At 32.2% G+C, this 21,699-nt stretch overlaps 1 protein-coding gene across 3 annotated transcripts in view; it reads right to left on the bottom strand.

Annotated features, from left to right (window-relative positions):
- Positions 1 to 825: 825 nt before the first annotated feature.
- LOC148302856 (uncharacterized) overlaps positions 826 to 21,699 on the bottom strand; it is a 64,154-nt gene continuing 43,280 nt past the window's right edge. Inside the window, exons 4-10 of one of the 3 annotated variants that reach the window (XR_015838580.1) lie at positions 11,090 to 11,360; positions 9,016 to 9,299; positions 6,459 to 6,788; positions 5,219 to 5,633; positions 3,159 to 3,350; positions 1,672 to 2,063; positions 826 to 1,207 (exon numbers count right to left, since the gene is read on the bottom strand). Coding sequence is in view for 1 of the 3 variants with exons in the window: in XM_088270983.1 (XP_088127109.1) it covers positions 1,921 to 2,063; positions 3,159 to 3,350; positions 5,219 to 5,633; positions 6,459 to 6,788; positions 9,016 to 9,299; positions 11,090 to 11,360 (1,635 nt within the window). In the remaining 2 variants the exon portion in view is untranslated. Of the gene's footprint in view, positions 2,064 to 3,158; positions 3,351 to 5,218; positions 5,634 to 6,458; positions 6,789 to 9,015; positions 9,300 to 11,089; positions 11,361 to 21,699 lie in introns of all 3 variants that reach the window. The other 2 variants (XR_015838581.1, XM_088270983.1) reach the window with 2 other exon arrangements.

Here is a 21,699-nt window from a genome sequence, read left to right as displayed (position 1 = left end):
TCCAGTACACGTGAGTATGTACCATTAAGTAGTATACGTTACAATAAAATACTGTTCGTTTATTTCATAAAATCTATAATAATTATAATCATGTATGTTTGGCAGTTTGGCGATAATTTTATCAATCATAATTACCATTTGATCAATTTGAATTAGCACCATTAATTCATTGATGGAATTACAACTGTCTTATTTAGAATTAATTTTCACACGCGCAATTTTTTTCAAATAACCTTAAGGTTATAAAATACCTTCACATAGAAAAATGCCAATTTAGAATGTATATTTTGTTCTTATAAAAAACACTTGTATTATCTGCTTGACAAAATTGACGAAAATACTTTTTTCCCTCTTTTATAAGTATTTAATTACGACTCTTGTTAAGTTGCAAGATAATTCTTAGATTATCACTTATTACGTTCTGCCAAAGAGGCACGAAATTCAGTTGATACATTTAAGTAATGGTTTTTTTTTAAATATATATTATTTCTAGGAAAACAAATACTCAATGATAATACTTCTTTGTTGTTAAAAAAAAATACTCAACAAAATTAATAAAAGCATAATTCAATTTAAAAAATGTGAACATAAACATTATTTAAATAAATTAAGGCAACTTTTAATACATATTTTTATATAAGTATGTTACTTTGAATAAGTCTTTTTTTAAAGTGTTTTTCCATTAGAAAAATATAATTTTATTTCATTTATGAACTGATATATAACGATGTTCTAAGGCAATTCTCATTTTTCTTAATAAAATAACAGAAATGTAATCAGAAATGTTGGAAAAATAAACACTTATAAAAATGTTTTTAATTATGATTTTGTTGTTTTTTCTCATAAGTTTATTTCGAAATTTGAATCAACAATTTTTCTCCCATTGTAGTACTGTACACTGCAGAATATTGAAACAATTTTCGAAATATGGGAACATTCGAATTACAGTTATTTGACTTAATGAGCTTTGAACATAATATATATTCCTGTACCGAAACAAAATACGTACCTCCTATATCAATAAAATAAAACATTATTTATTTATGTAACGGAGTACAAGAGCAATGATTAATGACCTAATGGTCATTTTTAATAAAATGAGGTGAATTTTCTAATCACGGTTATTTACTTGCAGAATTATGGCCCATGTATCAATGGGTTAATCTTTAGGCGGATAAATAAAGTTCATTTAACAAAATACATATCGCTCACTCATTTCAAGAACGTCATAAATCAAAAAACTTGATTTTTCAGGAGAACGTTTTTAAAGTTTAAAAGTAAAATACAATGTATTAAAAATAAATATCAAGCCACTTATTGAACTTTTTACTGTGCAACAGATCTTTTTAGGTAAAACCTGACGGTTTTTTTCTCCATTTGAAAAATATTTAGTTTATTTAAAAAAATAGTTAAACAATACATTTTCTACAAAATGCAAAAACAACACTTTCTGCCCTGTAGCGGGTAAATATTAAGTTAAAAAATTGCTGCTTTTGCTGGGATATAGTACATTTTCTAGGCACTCCGAAAACATGCAAAACTGAAAATTGACGGTTTTTGATTTATGACGTTCTTGAAAGGAGTGAGCGATATGTACTTAACATGGAATAAAACATCTATCAAAGTTAAGCCTAAAACTAATTTCAAACAGTCGTTTTGAAAACCACATACGTCACATTCAAATTCAAAGATCATCTTCAAAGCGAAAATATGTATGAGTTTGTTTCACTAAATTTACGTCGTCACCAAGATGACATGATATAACATTTGTATACACTTAGAAGAATTATAAATAACACACAACACATATTTGTTACCGTCAAATACTTATAAACTAAAAATGCAAAAATAATATTGGAAGCTGTTATTGGATTACAATTTCACTAGTTAAGATTGTCATTTGCTATTTCTCGTCCGGTGCTAGTTCTCAATCTCAATGACTTTCTTCTTGCAGAAAAAGTTCAAGGCATATTCTATACCCCAGGCGAGGACACACAGCGATATGAAGAAGTTTTGGAAGTGAATGCAGATGGGATAACTTCCCGTATAATCTCGAACAGCACCTGCAATTTAGAACAGTTGTATTATGCAACAATTTCAGTATTATAATTTTCAAAGAGCATTTCTTTTTTTTATTTAATATGGTTACAAAAGTTTTTTTATAGTTTTAACTAATTTTCTAGACATTTCCATTTTTACAATCTTAAAATTAATCATGCAGTTCTCTCCAATAAAGAGACTAAGGTCTTGTGCTTGGAAAAGGACTCCATGTGGAACGTATAAGTGATGAAAGAAATGTAAAACAAATTTATGAGGCGAATATAGTTGTAAAAAGAAGCAGAGGAAGACTGAACTTGCCATGATCAGTTATGCCAAATAATTGAAAGCGGCCGGGTTAGGAGTTGAAAAAATCGGCTGGTATGTAATGTATGAGGAGATGCATGAATGTGGAAGAGGCTAAGAATGTTTGCGAAGACAGTGGTATGGCGTTCTATTCTCTCTGCCTATGATGGTTAGTTGGTTAGTTAGTTAGATACCCAGATTTGTTAATAAGGGTTTGGACACCCAAAAATGTGAATACACTCAGACCTCGCTTTACGTTGTTTCACTTTGTATTTTTTCAAAGTTGCGTTGTTACTGAATTAAGACTCACTTTTGCTATCTTTGATGTATATTTGATTTCCAATGGAAAATAGCAATTCACTTTGCGTTGTTTCAATTTGTGTTGCGATATTTTGGAACGTATCTACGATGCAAAGTGAGGTCCTGGTGTAAAAACAAATACACTCAGGCTTCGTATAACACGGTTATATTGTTCCACAAAAACCCATGTTATACAAGGTTTGAAGTTCATACAAAATTAGGGTTTGCGTTCCAAAAAAAATCTAAGATAGTTTATATGAATATGTACTTAATTTTTGATAACAAACATATTATTTGATTCATTTATTTTTCTGAAACCGTATTTTAAAGAGTGTGTGCAATACATGTTTATACAAAAAATATGCCACAATTTATACATCCGTGTTATATAGAACCGTGTTATACGAGACCCAAGTATACTTCACCATACTGGCTTGGGCAAATAACTACCTACAAGCCCAAATCACGGCTGGGATAAACTGTGAAGGTACAATACTATCAAAATGAATTCTTACCAACTACTGGCCCTAAGATGAGGACGAAAATGCCCTTTGCAACCATGTGGAGCCCAAAGGCTGCTGGAAGTTTCTCCAGCGTGCAGGACTCCGATATTGTCAGGGTGAAGTTACTCAAGCAGCATCCTCGGAAGAATCCACAAATGGACAACCATACCATCAGAGGAATCCACTCGGTTTGTTCAGCGAGAACTACAAATAATAACAAAACAATTTATTAAGCATAAATGCACTCTTAAGAAGTTAATTCTCTTTTATAATTAAAATTTTACTCGGTAAATACTCTGTAAGACAAAATGATTGAGATATGTTTTATTCAGATTATCTATGTCACTGGTTCTTAACCTGGGTTCGATCGAACCCCAGGGGTTCGGTGAATCAGTCTACCGGGTTCTTATTATACGATATTTAAAAAATGATATGACGTACCATATATATTTATTTATCCAATAGATCTAGTATATTATTTGAAAGTAATATGTATGTAAATCTAGCAATAAAAAAAATACAAGAGCTCAAACGCTAAAACAATGCACATACTGCGCATCGTATGTACCTATATTTTTTTGCTGGGATGGGACTTCAAATAAGTCACAACAAATGTTCTAGATCTATTGTCATAACGTGTTGTCATTGAGATTTACAAAATGTGATTTACGAAATCGGGGAATCACATAGAATGGAGAAGTGATAATTTCCTGTCTACACTGCCGCCCAATAATCGAAATGTAACTGTCGTGATGGTGCGTTGTGTGATACCTTTCTTAATGTTTTAATACCTTCATACTATTTCAAGCAACAACAAAAAAAAATCCAATTAAGGGTTTGGTGAATGCCCATATGAAACTGGTGTGGTTCGGTACCTCCAACACGCTAAGAACCACTGATCTTTGTATTAACTATGCAAAAAATACTCTTTTTAGGATTATTTAAACAGATGTATATATAGTACATATGAAGAATTCATCCAAAAAATCATTATGATCTGAAAACTGTGTACTTTGTAATTGAGGTTCTAATGTTCAATGCCGAACGCTTTCATTTTTCACTATTTTCACAATTAGTTGAAGATTACATCCTTCTATATCCCTATCCTTGTTTCTCCCATATGGAAATCAGTAGACAGTGAAATAAACGGAATGTGAATGATTTTTTTAAGGGAATGCATGATTATCTGTATATAATCCTTGCTTTGTCCTATTAGGCATGTAAAATACTTATTTGCGAGTTTTGCTTAAATATTAAAATACAGTGGAACCTCTCATAACGAGCATAATTCATTAAAGAGTCTTATTCGTTAAGCGAAACACAGACTAATGCACTGGCGTGAAAGTCAGAAAATTGTATACAGATATATCGACGGCCCCTACGTAAAGTACTCTATCTGCAAATCTGTCACTTTACAGAAGAGAGCTGAGAAGAATTTTTCAACATATTTTTTTTTTATTAATAAACGGTTTTATCTGAAATTCTAAACTAGTATTATACATTAAAAACACGATAAAATAATGTATTAAATTGTTTTAAAACTTTATGCTTTGTCAAAATTAAGTAGTTACTGTTTTAGGAGTTCAGTTCTTTTCGAAAATTCGATGTAGATAGCGTCTTATACGCCTAAAAACTAGGCGTAATTTATTTTATATGTATTTTATTTGTTTATTTATATTTGTAGATAACGGTCAGTTGATAACGTACACCAAATATCTCAAAATTGACAAAAATGTAGTTAGAGCACTTTACGTAAGGCACGTCTATATAATCCTTGCTTTGTCCTATTAGGCATGCAAAAGACTTATTTGCAAGTTTTGGTTAAATATTAAAATACAGTGAAACCTTTCATAATTTGTTTCAGAGTCTTACTCGTTAAGCGAAACACAGACTGATGCACTGGCGCGGAAGTCCTGGCTCACAAGTGCATGTCATGAAAAAGGGACATGCCCTTTCTCTGTAACACGTTATGCAACTTTTACACATTTTTTTTGCTTGTAATGCGAATTACTCATTTTGAGAGGCACTCGTTATGAAAGGTTCCACTGTAATAAGTTTAGAAGTATCCTTACCAGATCTGGTGACCACCAAGAAGAACGACGACAGGAAGAACACCAGTTTCTTGGACACATTCTTCCGATCGAAAATGGGCGGCAAAATCAATCTGACCAAGATGTCGGTGATGGCCGTGACGGATAAGCAGAAAGCTGTTTCAGTCTTAGTGTACCCCAAGTTACTTATGAAGAACGGAGTTAACATCCTAAAGTTCAGTTCGCCCACCCAGAAGATGGATAGGCCAAACAAAAGATTCAAATAAGACCAGTCTTTCAAGAGGTCCAGGTCCATCAGGTGGATGAAACGTCTGAAGAAGCTCTCTTGCTCCGGTTCTTTCACGTCATTGTTGTTCATGGTGAACTTCTCTCCCTTGCTGATGTGAGACACCTTCCTACCATGCGTCATGTTCAGCCCCAAATCATCATCTGCAGACTGAAAATAAGTATATTTTGTTTATATATTAAATGTTAAAATCAAACACTGTTTTTTTTAGTCTACTAAACTGTATTTTACTGTTAAATTGTATTTATATACAAGATGCCTTACTAATAATAATTATTCTGAATTTGCCAATCACTTAATAGAAAATAATCACTCATTTGATAAAAATAAAGGTCTAAATATATTACACACACGCAATAGAGGAGTTAAATTAGATTACTTATAAATATTAGAAATTAAAAAGGCAATAAATAATAATTTACAACTAATAAATACACAAGTAAATGATTTTGCTAAAAGTCCGTTATTAAATATGTTTCCAATCACTCATCATCCCTGATCCCTTTTGACTGTGACTGCCAATCTACAAAAAAATAAAGCCACTTGAGATCTACCTAAGCTTCTTTCCCTAACCGTCAAATATGTTGAATGTTGTTTAGTAGATAGAGTTTTAGTATTAATCAGTCTTGAAAAAGAAGCGATTAGCTTCGAAACCGGTAGACATTATAATTAAGTTATAATAAAATATTTATAGTGATTTTAAAACAAAGTTACATTGTAATTATACTAATGTTTTCATTTAAATTTATTTTTGTGTTTTTTTACAATAAAATACAGTTTAGTAGGCTCAAAAAATCAGTGTTTGACATTAACATTTAATATTTAAATTATAATGGAGTTCTACAAATTAAACGCCAAATCAAATCTTAACATAGATGTACGTACATTATGTAAAATTTTACCTGAATTTAGAGAAAATTCAGTTGCAACTTATCGAATAATGGGTCTTAAACAAATAAATAATAATAAACTCACATCTAAATAAATGTACATATTGCTGCCGGTGAAGTCCATGTTGGACATGTTGGAAATGAGCGACTCCCTCCTTCTCCGCATGGAGTTGGAATGCGTCACGCTGACGGAGGACATGATCCTGGGCATGGTGGGCATGGTGGGCCGCTTGGGCAGCCTGCCCAGGCCCCCCGCGCCGATGGCGGTTCGCTCCATGTCCCGCAGGGTCTTGCTCTCGCAGGTCGCCGCGCGGGGCATCTGGGGGCGCTGGGGTGCCTTGACCGCATTCATGAGGGCATCGGCCTCGAAGCGGTCCTCGGCCTCCTCTTCCGTCTCGTCAATTCTGTCCATCTCCTGGGAACATTCCAATGACAAATAAACGGGGAATACTGGCTCCATAATCTGACATTTGACAAATCTATAAACTTGAATAAATCCTTCATCATAATAACGCAGCAATTACAGACTTACTAATGAATCTTTGTCCAGATGCACCTAGATATTACATAAATACTCTCGACCGAACGGATAGAAATACCTTTTCGTCTTTGTCTATTAAATTTACATATTAATTTAGCGAAACTCAAAAAAATAATACTATTCCGTATGGAGATAGAGTTTACATTCGATACATAGTTCCCTTTATTTCATATATTATATCATTGGTATACTGGCAAAAAACATTAACTTTAAAATTCCTGTTTTAATAATACCTGTTAATTAAAGCTTTTAACTTGAATAAAATAGCCGCTATGAAACTCAAAGTTGAATTTACTTTTAAAACCACATTTATATGACATTTTAAACTAGTAAGTGTATTTTGCCACTTTTTAGCATGTTGAAAACATTATAATACGCGTTTTGAAGTCAAAATTTCATATTCTCGAGTTAACGTTTTTTGCCAGTACACTCACGATATATCATATGATATTATTTATTTTGTTTCACAGCATTCTAAAATAAATTAATATGTGCACATATACTTAGTTTTTGAGTAAATATTTTTGTACTGTAAGGAGATTTGTAAGAACCAAGTCTAATCAAATTATTCAAGTTATAAAATATAAAAATAATAAATACATTTTATAAGATAAACTTCCCAAACATGATTTGGTATTGGAGATGATATGACAAATATTACTTTTGATAATACTGAATTTTTTTGACTAAAAGTATTTTCGAATTAACTAACTAAACTCACTAACTAACCATCACGCTGCTTCCCCGCAGGGGTAGGCAGAGAGAATAGAGCGCCACACCACTCTGTCCTTGCAAACATTCTTTGCCTCTTCCACGTTCATGCATCTCCTCATACATACCCGCCGACTGTTACGACTCCTAACCTGACCATTTTCAAGTATTTGGCATACCTGATCGTGCTATGTTTTTCTCGGTCTTCCTCTGCTTCTTTTCCTACTAACATTCGCACCATAAATCCGTTTTACCGTTCTTTCCTCACTCATTCGTTTCACATGTCCAAACCATCTCAACACATCTTTCTTAATTTTATCGATAATGCTTATCTCAGTTTTGCATTCCTTCCTTTTTTTACTATTCGCACATCTATCATACATCGTTTGTCGCACATTCTTCTGAGAAGAATATATAAGAATATATAATATTTTCTAATTAAATATTCATTAATTTATTTTAGTTTATTAGGTGATTTATAAGGTGACATTCATAATTCATATTATTTAATTGACAATTATGATTCATAAATGACATTGAGAAAGATGTGTACTCAATATTAACTACGTAATTTTGCAAGAACAGACAATTTTAACATATGCAGAATAAATTCTTAAAATACCAAATTCCAACACCTGGTGACTGGAATTTTATTGATATGTATTTAAGTGGTCAATAATTTGCAAAGCTGGTGATAAAAAGTTGTTTTTCTCAGATGACTGATAGGAATAAAATGATCATATTTTTTTATGACATGAAATACTACATACTTATTTTGTTTTAAATACTTAAATGTTGAAGAAAAAAAACGAATGAATGCTTCTAAAAGTGAGTGTTCAAATCAACAGAATAGCATGTGGAAGTCTGTTAATATAATAAAGTAAAATTAAATTAAATGGGGCGTTTTGTAAACAATACCAACTAATTAACCACCTAACTAACCATTACGCCGCTTCACCGCAGGGGTAGGCAGAGAGAATAGAATGCCACACCACTCTGTCTTTGCAAACATTCTTCACCTCTTCCAATTTCATGCATCTCCTCACACATATCCGCCGATTATTTGAACTCCTAACCTAATCACTTTCAAGTGTTTGACATACCTGATCGTGCCAAGATTTTCTCGGTCGTTCTCTGCTCCTTTTTCCAACTACATTCGCCTCATTGATTTGTTTTACCGTTCTTTCCTCACTTGTTTGTTCCGCATGTCCAAACCATCTTAACACACCATTCTTAATTTTATTAATAATGGTAATATGGTGATGTAACGCATTTTATCTTATAGAAATGCACAGGCAGTGAGCAGCGCCTAGACCTTACGCGACAGAACATCGAGATGGAAGTCACAATCCAATGACAGTTACAAAATAGCTTGATTTAAAAAAAATACCTGCATGAAGTGACCCTCTTCATCATCAGGCACCTCCTTGAGATGCCACTTCACAGGCTGCAGCAGACAAGACCCCAGAACAGAGTGGAAGGCCAGAGCCCCGAGGACCAGCACGCTGCCCTTGAAGCCATAGGCGTCGAGAAGCAGCCTGACCAGTTGGGGCATCACCATCAGCCCGAGTCCTGTTCCTGCCATGGAGAGACCCACAGCTTGACCGCGACGTTTGGTGAAATAGTGGTTCAGGGAAACAAAGGATGAGGCTGAAGCGAACCCTACTCCAAACCCTGGAAAATTATAAACATTTTAGTTTATAATTTTTAGTACACAACCATGATACACGATTTACACACAACGAAGGTTTGATAGTCCCAAGAATTAACAATAAATATGGGAGTCGAACACTGCAGTATATCGTTCTGAACATTTTTAATTTGTTGCCGACGGATGTTAGAGGTCAAAATAAAATATGGAACAAAGGCAAAATAAAGGAATGGGTAAATGATCAAGAGTTGATTTTATGAAAATTGTAAAATGTTTATTTTATTAATTTTTTTCTCTTTTTTGTGTCTATATTAGGTTAAAATCGTTAAAAACAATAAAAATGTATTAAAAAAGAACTCCACCGACAAGACATAAGGTGACTTGGTGGGTCTCTGCAAAAAAAAAAGTTACAAAAATGTATAAATTGTGATTTAAATAAATGTATACAAAAAATATATTTATATATATTTTTATTTTTATTTAATATGCATCAACTTCTTCAAACCCTTATCCGCACCCCAATGGTGCATAGCGCAGCGTTATCTTGATCATTAACACATGAAGGAAGGGTGATCAGCCCTCTATTGGGCCACTATTGGGTGTAGATAAGGGTTTGAAAAAAAATAATTATAGAATGGATTTTTTAAACCCCTACTGTCAACAATGGAAACCAACCATCTTTTGTTTGTTTTAAAAGCTAGAATGAAGAGGAAAGCCTTCATTTATCGACCGTAAATGGCGGCACAAGACGTGTTCCATATTTTTACGATTGATTCTTGTAACATCACAGTAAATATTAATTTTACAAAATCAGATGAGAAAAATGTGATGATTATAATGCTAAACTTTATTATTCAGTTTGTGATATAATAATTTCATATTGTTTGAGTAAGTTTTCTCTCTTTGTTTCATAACCATTTGTTTGGTTTTAAGGACAATGTTTACCCTGCATTATTTTGAAGAATGGATTGATGGGCTGTCTCCGCTCAAGACCTAGATCTCAAGCGTTCAAATCAGAATGCACTCAGCCACGCTCAGAGCTGGACGTGTGTTCACGCGCAACTTTTTTAGAAGGTATATTGGATTTTTTTTTAGAATATTTTTTGAAAAAATATTTTTATATTTCCTCTTCTCACCAATAACTCCCTACCTTTCAATAACTCTTTTCTTTTCAAAACCATATATTTATTTCGAAGAAAAACTAATTTTTTTCTTAATTATTTTTTTTACAAAAATGTTAATAATATTAGTATATAAACACTCACCGAGATTTTTATGTCTACCGGTTACGAGACGTACCCGTCTTTTCGTCAGGACAATCACACACACACACACACACACACACACACATATATATATATATATATATATATATATATATATATATATATATATATATATATATATATATATATATATATATATATATATATATATATATATATATATATATATATATATATATATATCATAGCACCATTTACACACTTAAAATTACATGGTGGTGAAGGGTGGTAGTGATTGTCCTGACGAAGAGACGGGTACGTCTCGAAACCGGTAGACATAAAAATGACTAACCACAAAGTAAATTTAAATACTGTATAAATAATATTGAGAATATTTTTTTTTCAATACAAAAATCGTGTTAAAAAAAAACAATAACGTCAAATGTTACCTGGGTTTAGAGATAATTAAGTTGCGATTCTGGGTCTTAAAATTGAGGGTTTTTATAGGTTTCATTAGGACATGCAGCCAATATACACGTGTCCTCGCCTTACTTACAAAATTACATATAATGCAAAGTACTACTAACCTCCCATGATGCTGTATGTCGCTAGTATGTGCGCCATGCTCGCAGCAGGGGCGGTGCAGAGGAGAGCTGTTGCAGAGATGAAGGAACCAAAGATGCAGACCTTTCTGAAGGAGAACATTTTGATCATGGGACCCACGAAGAAACCGGAGAAGTTGACCATACAGTCCAAAGTACTCATTATCACGGAAGCTCCTGTAGTTGCGACCCCTAGATCTTTCAGCAGGTCGCCAAATAAAAGACCAAATGAAGGCTCCAGGGATCGAGTGGAGAACTGAAATAAAAAAAATGTATTTTTATTCATATTATCTTACACTAACATTATTAAACTAAATACTATAGAAGTATAAATGTGGAGGAAATATCAATTGAGAAAAATAAAAAATACTATCCCAATCGGGTAACCAAAAAAGTAACAGCGATCCATCAGTCACATCTCTAATTGAAACCATATTTTCAGGTCCAATTCGTGTGCTTACTACATATATGCAGGCCTTCAATTATTTTACTATGCACGATTGCCGATCAAACCGATAAGTTAAATTTTCTAAATAATTTATATTTTAATCAAAAAATTTAAGCAAAAAACTTTTTTTTAAAAGATAAATTACTGCACTCATGGCCAAGCACTGACCCAAAAATTTGCAAGGCGATACTACTATGTGCATATTAATTAAATGATAAATATCATCATCGGTCAATGTCTAAAGTTGCAACAGTATAAAAATACGCAACAGAATTTAGAATTTACTCGATGTAAAGGTACGTATTATCTACATAACTTTTTTTCAAATGAAGGAAAAAATATATGCACGAAAAAAGATTCCTTAACATTGTAGGTACCTAACCAACTAAACCGTTGTTCCGCAAAGTGTGTGCCGCGGCACACTGGTGTACCGTGGTGATGGCTTTTTTTATATTTCTACCAGTTAAAAAAATCAAGACATGAAAATCGATTCGTTAAATAACGCAGATGTGCGGTCTTCTATCTGCTGAACGCCCCATAACGAGATTAGTAGATACGGGTCTAAATTGGAATATAAAGCGATGGGGAATTTTCCCGATAATGAATGAAGCGAAATTGAATTTAAAAGTAAATTGCCGAAAATGGTTAGGAAATAGGTTAGGTTGGGAGTGTACGAGGTTAGATCGCCAGTGATTTCAAACAAATGTAGGTCACCTTTTCAAGCATCTTTTTAAAAACAATTTCGTCTTTATACAATACTGTTATCCACGATCAATAATGATAAGATTTGTGATGATTAAATTTTAAAATTAAAATAATATAATCGGGAATTTCTTCTGGTAAGAATTTAGGTGCTGACGCTATTTTAATTTTTTTTCATTTCAGCATTTCTTAATCTCATAAATTTGTTTAAATGTTCTTTCATCACTCTTTCGTTCCACATGTCCAAACCATCTCAACCCACCTTTTTTATAAATTTTATTGATAGTTCACATCATTACACATCTTATCACAGTCTTGCACATCTTATCACAGTCTTGCATTCTTTCCTTATTTTACCAATCGAACATCTATCATTCATTGTTTTGCCGTACATTCGTCGGAGGGATCGCATTGCGCATAATGTCAGTTTACTTTAAAAACCTGCGATGTTACTATGTTAATAGTAGCATCGCAGGTTACGGTAATATAATTGCCTTATTAGTTGTGTTACGGCGCACCATAACGGTAACATGATTGCCTTATTTGTCATGTACTTGAGTTTTATTAAAGACTACTAGTTTCGGAAGCTTCCCATCGTCAGGACTGAATATTAACTAAAATATAAAATAAATAATTGTTATATAAATAAGGAGAGGGGAAAGTTAGGGGGAGGGGGTTAGTAAACGGGCGGAATTTGAAAACAAAGGAAAAATGGAAAGCAAAGGTGAAGAATTTTGAAACAATATATTATTTGATAAATTATTATTAGAATTTAGGTATTTTTGGATTGCTAAATTTTCTAAATAATTCATAATTTGGCCTTTATGTGGAACAAGGTGTAATAATTTTAATTTATGAGAGTGGAATGAGTGATTTGTAGCTATTATGTGATTTGCAAATTCCGAAAAATAATTACTATCAAGACCGCTACGATGTTCTTTAATTCTAATCTTTAAATTTAAGTTTTAAGCAATACAGAAAAATGATGCTACATCACTTCATCCTTGCGTAATTTTGTTAGTCACAATAGACTTTTAATCACTATTTACCAAACGCCATATTAGTCAGTATAATCTTTTTAGGCTGAGATAATTTTAAGAGCATAACAATAAAAAGAAACATCGTTTGTGTACTGAAGCCTCTAACTATGCAAACAATGCGGTGTTCATAATATTAGTCAATTTAACCGCAATACAGCGAATATAAAATATTACTTTCCTCTTAAATTTTTAGTCTAAATCATGTAAAAGAAAATTATAATTCATTACACAGGGTGTTTAACATTCATTATCTTTTACAGAGCACCTTTTTCAACCCCTATCCCGATCCCATGGCGCATAGGGTACCATAATTGACCTCACCCCAGCCACATGTGGCTCAAAGAAAAGTTTTTTATAACTCAAGTGTTGTATAACAACTCGTGCCTAGATGTCCAACAACCCTTGGAGTTGAAAAATCTGATCGAAAGCGTTGAAAGTTTCAAGTATTTAGAATGATCATTACAGAAAATCCCAGCCAAAAAGAACTGGTAGTGCGTTTAGGCTTTGCGAACACCTCATTCAATAGTATGAAGGCTCTCTGGAGATCGAATTTGTACTCGGTGATGACCAAATTTCAACTAGTTAATGCCTACAATATCCTTATTTTATTATAAGGGCCTCAGAGCCAATTTTCATTTGTTTCTTCTAAGTAACTAACTAACTAACCATCGCGCCACTTTCCTGTAGGAGTAGGAAATAGAAGCCAGTGGAAGCGCGTAAGTTTTTTGTAATTAATGGGAATGTACGTAAATATACTACGTGTTACGTACATTTACTACGTCATTTGAGTACCTTATATCTCTAACGTACCCACCTTTTGATTTTCCCACACAATAATCCTACTGGGTAAATAAAGATAAGCAAATTATATACTCCTGTTCTCGTCCAAAGCCCGCCTTCGTAGAGTAATGGTAAGAGCGTTTGAATACCGTGTCGAAGGTCGCAGGATCTTTATCCAAGGGGATAAAAAAACAGTAATTTTTCACAGTAATATTAATTTAATATCGATCTAGTATGCCACTTAAGATAAATAATTTTATAATAATAATTTAAATATCCTTCATATATTTTAATATTTAAGAACGGTAAAACAAATTTATGAGGCGCATGTCAGAGTTTCTCACTTCGAACCCACTCTACCACAATTTTGGCTTACAGAAATAGTATGAAATTGAAATATTTGTGTAAATAATAATAACACAAATATTTATCTTTATTTAAATTAAAATACGTCTCTCAGGGCAGCCGGACGCTTACTGAATTCTACCATTGCGAGTAAGGCCTTAAATGTATGATTAAAAAGTAAGCAGATACGTTTATTCTTATCAACACCTACAATCAGGTTTAGTGTTGTCCCTTCAAGTATTTCAGCGTCACTAGGTTACATCCAGCTCCAAACAGAAGATATATTGATTTTTTTTGTAAATAAGTAAAGCTAACCAGTGAACGTTTCTGTTTTAATATTTGGCAGGTTCCTACAGAAAAAAATAAAAGCGAAGGTAAACATCCCTGATATTGGACATAATGTGTTAAATGGCCTATTTTAAAATAAACTTGGAAAAGGTTTTAATTATTCATAATTATAAGTGACGAAAACACACCAGGGATCCGTGCGTCATGTGATAAGTTTAGCTATCAGTATGTTAAAGTTTAGCATTTGGGAAAAAAATAAGAATTATCAAATTGTCAAGAAAAAAAATATTTGTATTTAACAATAAAATGTGTTTAATTAATGTTAGATCATTTTACAGCCCACCTAAAACAAATTGTGTACATATCTACTTCAATACGTCTAATTGATTTTTTCGATATAGTTAAATCATTTACTTGCAAGACGAAACAAGTGTCACAAAAAATAATAAATTCAGTAGAATCATAAATCTGGGTTTGATTTATACTGACAGTAATAAATTCAATAAATATTTTTTTAAAATCAATAAACACATTTGTAAAAGTTCTGTGTTATATTACAGTATTTAGAACAGGAAATGTAAGACATTCAATTTTACAAATTAATAGTTTGACAGGAAAAAAAAGCGTTTAAGTCTGGTGTTGTAATAGTTTGACAAGAAAAAAGAGCGTTTAAGTCAGGTGTTGTAATAGTTCGACAAGAAAAAGAGCGTTTAAGTCAGGTGTTGTAATAGTTTGACAAGAAAAAAGAGCTTTTATGTCAGGTGTTGTAATAGTTTGACAAGAAATCCCCTATTAGCTACTGTTGTCTCCCATAAATTATTGCTGCACATGTTAAAACTGTCACTTAGAATTGTATAGCTACATAAGGACCGTAGTCCATTTGATCTTCACATTCGTTTGATAATGCCCTAACAAGGCGAAACAATTGTCACAATATAATTTTTTATGTGTTTTTGTTAATAAAATACAACTTAGTAGACTCAAAAAATCTGTGTTTGATTTAAAATTAATACATAAATTAAAATGGAGTTCTACAAATTAAACGCCAAGTCAATAAAGAAAAAAGAGCGTTTAAGTCAGGTGTTGTAATAGTTTGACAAGAGTGTTAAATCACTAAAAGAAAGCTATAAATGAAGCTAGACATAAAACAGAACATTATTTTGAATACTACATAGAATAACGATCTATATATTACCCAAAAAAATCATTCAGTACGGTCAGGAGTCGAAATAATCGGGGGGGTATGTATGAGAAGATGCTTACTTAGTTTTTAAATGAAAAAAATAATTAAATTGACAATTAATAAAAGTATTCAGAAGGCTTAATTTTGCATCTAATATAAGATTTCATCTCGTACCAATATGTTCGGATATATTATTGTTATTAATAGTGATGTCCCGACGTCGATAATTAGTCGAAATACGGTGAATTCTGGTCATGAAAAATAGACCTTATCAAGAGTCTAAAAATGTTCTAAAAAACTGTTTTTTTGTTGTTGTTGGCAATCAATGTCAAAATGTCCCAACGAAATCTCAGGAAAATATTGTAAACCCAGTCTGACACTTTTTTAAAGTGCATTTTATATTTTATAATATATAATATGTAAAAATAAGCATTAGTTTTGTTTAATATACATATTTTATGCTCAAAGGTACTGACACATTTGGGTCTACAGATGAAATTGAATGATGTTGATGCAAAACAAACATGGCGGAGATAAAGCCACTTTTCGAAAACAATAAACAATTTTGTATCCATTTATAACGTTTATCTTTAAAAACAAAGCAATCAAATAACAACACAAGTATTTCATTATTTATTTCTTCAATACTAAAATCATGTTATTAATGAACTGATACCGAAAGATAAAAATCGCAGATTGTTTATTGATTCCTAAAAGAGTAAAATTCTCAAATTCTTATGATTTGTACGCCATAATGAAAAAAAATCTATTAAACCTGTCCCATTTTACTTGTATGTGTATAGATATATAAATACATACAAACGCACGTATTCGAATGCAAGGTTGTGATAAAAGCTCAAAGCAATCGGGGAATAACTCAAGGGTATTTAAGATTTTGAATAAAATTAACATATACATTTTTATTTACATACTTATATAGAATATTTTTATATATTTATATATTTTTCAATGCGTATTTATGTAAATGTATCAATATTATTTTTTAACCAAAAAATTATTAATTACGAAAGAGTTGCTTTTAATTAATTTTCTGTAAAAAGCTTGATAATACCTTTATCGCACTAAGCAAAATTAATTACCTTACATAACTATAAGTGTTGACTTATAAGTATCTAACGAATAACACACCGTGGCTAGTAGGTTTGTGGTTTAGAGTGATGACGTTATCATGAAATATAAAAACATCCATCAAAATGGTTACTCTACGAGCGTCTTTTAGTACACCTTATAAGTGATAGGATTCAGATTACAACCAATATGACGTATCGTAAAATTATACAGGGTGTAAACTGGGGGAAATGTCTTATATTAATTATACATATATTTAAAAGTACATATACTTAATTACATTAATTTTGACATCTCAACATGGATCAAGAAGAATATGGAAGTCTGGGAAGTCTGTTACAGGGCTTACGACCGTCATAGGCTGGTTTAATTGATCACTTTACATACTGTAACATTTATTAATTCTACCCATGATTGACAACCACACTACTCAAATTCTTAAAATTTCCAGATACATTGATCAAAATCGAAACACAGAGCACGTGAGTCCCTAGTGACATCTATGGTGGGATAAGGAAAGCTTTTATTAATCTGAAACTCTTTCATTTGTATGTGAGGTCCGAATCCTGGATTATATTCACATACTTATCACATATAGAGAAACGCAAGAAAACATAATTTTCAATATTTATTTAGGCTTATAATTTGACCGGTTAATTGATTCACAACATTTTGAGTGTGTCCGAATTTGCGGACAAGTATTTGAACACTCTCAAAATGCTGTACATATAATTACATCGGTAGTACACATAATAATAGAACCACAAGATCAAAAACACAGAAACACATCAAACGTAAAGTTAGGTCAAAAGAACTATGAAAAATACGCAACAAAGCTGTATAACCTGCTTCCACTATCCATAAAGTCATTAAATAACAACACTTTGTTAATTAATAATTAAATAATGCGTGTGGATAGATTTGAAATAAATTGTATAATTCGGCCATATCCTCAACGATTTCATGACTCATAACAGACAAATGATTAATCAAATAACAAAAAAAAATTAAAATGTACCCTTAACACAGGAAAACCCAGTGAGTACACACTTATTAATGTAAATTTGAAATTCTAAATAATTATGTGTTTAAAATATTAATTATTTCGTTATTTACATATTATTAAATCCCAATTTGTAAAGCCACAGAAAAAAAAACAGTCGATGGGAAAAACTTTATAAACACATTTCTCTATCAATGACGCCTATCATTTTTTTTCGCCGAAGCTTAATTGAGTAGACAATTGAATATCTAACTGATACCATTAATTTTTTTCAATCTTGAATTCAATGTGATAGCAACGCACTTTTTTAAAGATTGAAATACCGTAGAAAACTTTTTGAAAAAATACATATTTGTATGACGTAAACAAAAAACAAAATAAACGTAGTAAATTCAATCGTTTTTGCATTACGTTGTTATTTTTTCATTGAAAACTACAATTTTAGAACATTATATAATTTATATTTGAAGCACTAACTTTGTGATTTTCCATTTTATAATTAATATAAAAACAAAGTTACATTGAAATAATATAATTTTAGAACAGTTTATCTAGCAATCATAATAATAATCATAATCCAACGATTTACGCGAGACACACCCTGTATATTAAAAACAATAAATTACTTCGTTAAGTAAGTACCTGACGTATCAATAACTTTATAGTCACTAATAAGATAAAAAATTAAGCTTTATTATTTTTTAATGATCGTTAATTGCCTTTTTATTCCGCGAAATATTTAACATTATAAAACATTATTTTTAAAACGGAACACTTATGTAAACAGAAAACTATAATATGAGTTTAGTTGAAACTGTTTTTAAATGTACAGTATTGCCATTAGACGGTAAAAAATAACAGAAAGGCAAATACTTAATTGCATTACTAAAATTTGAAGGTTAATGACTCTTATTGGGGAAAATCATTAGCTACAATGTTTCATTTTTACCGGACCTGGTATATAATATATAATGAGTAAAAATTGTTAATAAATTGTCAAAGAAATATATATTAACGTTCTCATAACATATAATGCATGAAATATAGTAGAAGTATCGACTTCGCTAGTAAGTTTATCTATTTCTATAAAAACATAGTTTCAATCGCATGCATTTTTATACAGAATCATAAAATGCACTTTGAAAATCGAAAGCTACAAAATACCTCTTGTTTCTGATATTTATGATATTCTTTGTCCGCCTCCGTAGTGTAATGGTCAGCACGCTCGGCTACCGTTCTGGAGGATCCGGGTTCGATTCCCAGGGGGGGTAAAATAAATATGAGTGATTTTTTCACTGTATATTTATTCAATATTACCCTGGACTGGTACCTGAAGCGGAGGGCTGATCACCTTTCCTTCATGTGTAAACGATCAAGATAACACTGCGTTTATATGACGCAGTGCCCTATGCACCATTGGGGTGCGGATAAGGGTTTTATTATTATTATATTCTGATATTTGAAATTAATTGAAATCTCAAATCGAAATAATTCTTTTAATTGATTCGGCAGTCACATTGTGATACCTAATGTCTATCCATGTTTATTTAAGTTTTACTTGGTAAATACAACTATTTCTTAAAATCTAATGTGGCACGTGTTTCGATGCATTTATACGGCATTTGAAAATGATGCGGAATGCATCGAAACACGTGTCACATAAGATTTTAATAAATAGTGCTATTTTCCAAGTAAAACCCTAATAATTCCCTTAAAAAGTTGGCAATCCTAATTATAAGGTAAAAATGATCTATAAAAGATTTGATATGAGGAATCCATACAAAAAACTTCAAGTGCTTTAATAAATCAATTTAAAAACATTGTTTAAACCACTTAGATTAATTCTAAACACTAAACCACAATCTGCTGGTTCAGCGATAATCTTTCGTTATCAGTTCTACAAGAATTTACGCACTCGAGTCAAACTAAGCGGTATAGAAAAAATTCCATATCGATTGTGTTAAGAAAGTATTAGAGCATGGATACCGGTAATTAGTGGTATTTACCAAGTAAAACTTAATTTTTTTAAAACTAAGGTCTGCACAATCCAACCCAAGATTTGGATGAAATAAATGCCCTAATAATCGCTTTGCAACACCTTCAGAATTACCAGTAAACCGGTACTAACTTCATATTTTTACCGATTTACTGGTATAACCATTTTGCACGCCCGGTAACTTGGTATTTTTCAGAAACCTGTTTTGTATTGGTAATTATCATTGTCAATTGGCAATATTTCAGGAACACTCACAAAAACATATTATATAGTACTTAATAAATAATAAAATATAATAAAACCCTTATCCGCACCTCAATGGTGCATAGGGCACTGCGTCATATAAACGCAGTGTTATCTTGATCGTTTACACATGAAGGAAAGGTGATCAGCCCTCCGCTTCAGGTACCAGTCAAGGGTAATATTGAATAAATATGACAGTGAAAAAATCACTAATATTTATTTTACCCCCCTTGGGAATCGAACCCGGGACCTCCAGAACGGTAGCCGAGCATGCTGACCATTACACTACGGAGGCGGACGTACTTAGATGCGTAATATTTAAAAGATAAGTTTTGATGAAATGATGATACTTCAGTATAGTCATTCCTCGTATGCTTGTATCTCCAAAAAAACTCATTTATGCAAGAGACACCGCGGAATTACGTGATATGCATTTGGATGCTTGAACAAGTGTTTTTTTTATATCTACTAAGTTCGCATTTATTTTATACTCATATTTTAATTTCAAAATAGTTTTATTAAGATGGCACCATATTTTTCCATTAAGCAAACGAAATCAAAAACTTATTACCGATGCCTATACAAATTATATTTTTATTAGAAATAAAATGTGAGATATTTGTGTTTTTATTATTTACAAAAAAACTTCAATCTCATACTATTTCTGTGAGCCTAAGCGACTCATTATTACTCAGTAATCAAATTGTAGTAGTCGGTTCGAACCGAGACTCAAGAGTACGCGACACTAACCACGGGACCACAACCAGACACTATGTATTAAAAACTAACTAACTAACCATCACGCCGCTTCTCCGCAGGGGTAGGCAGAGAGAATAGAGCGCCACACCACTCTGTCCTTGCAAACATTCTTCACCTCTTCCACGTTCATGCATCTCCTCATACATACCCGCCGATTGTTACGACTCCTAACCTGACCACTTTCAAGTATTTAGCATACCTGATCGTGCCATGTTTTTCTCGGTCTTCCTCTGCTTCTTTTCCCACTAACATTCGCCTCATAAACTTGTTTTACCGTTCTTTCCTCACTCATTCGTTCTACATGTCCAAACCATCTCAACACGCCTTTCTTAATTTTATCGATAATGCTTATCTCAGCTTTGCATTTCTTCCTTATTTCACTATTCGCACATCTATCGTACTGTATGTATGATTCATACATCGTTTTGTCGCACATTCTTCTGAGAGATCGCATTACGACTGCATTCAGTCTACTTTCATCTTTCTTTTGCCAACTCCATGTTTCACTTCCATACATTAGAGTTGGAACCAGGACTCCGTTGTGCACTGCCAGTTTAGCTTCCGCTGATAGGTTTTTATTTGCTATAACTGATTTCAGTGCACCATTCACTTTGTTCCCAGCATTCACTCTCCTTTCTATGTCTTTATCAATCTTTCCATCCCTAGAAAACATACTACCCAAATACACGAAATTATCTACCTGTTCCAAAATCTCTCCG

Source organism: Brachycentrus maculatus, unplaced genomic scaffold, assembly GCF_059751285.1.
Source record: "Brachycentrus maculatus isolate JH-2025_06_01 unplaced genomic scaffold, ASM5975128v1 h1tg000405l, whole genome shotgun sequence".
Taxonomy (NCBI): domain Eukaryota; kingdom Metazoa; phylum Arthropoda; class Insecta; order Trichoptera; family Brachycentridae; genus Brachycentrus; species Brachycentrus maculatus.
The sequence above is the reverse complement of the archived record's forward strand: the minus strand, read 5'-3'. Positions and strand labels throughout refer to the sequence as shown.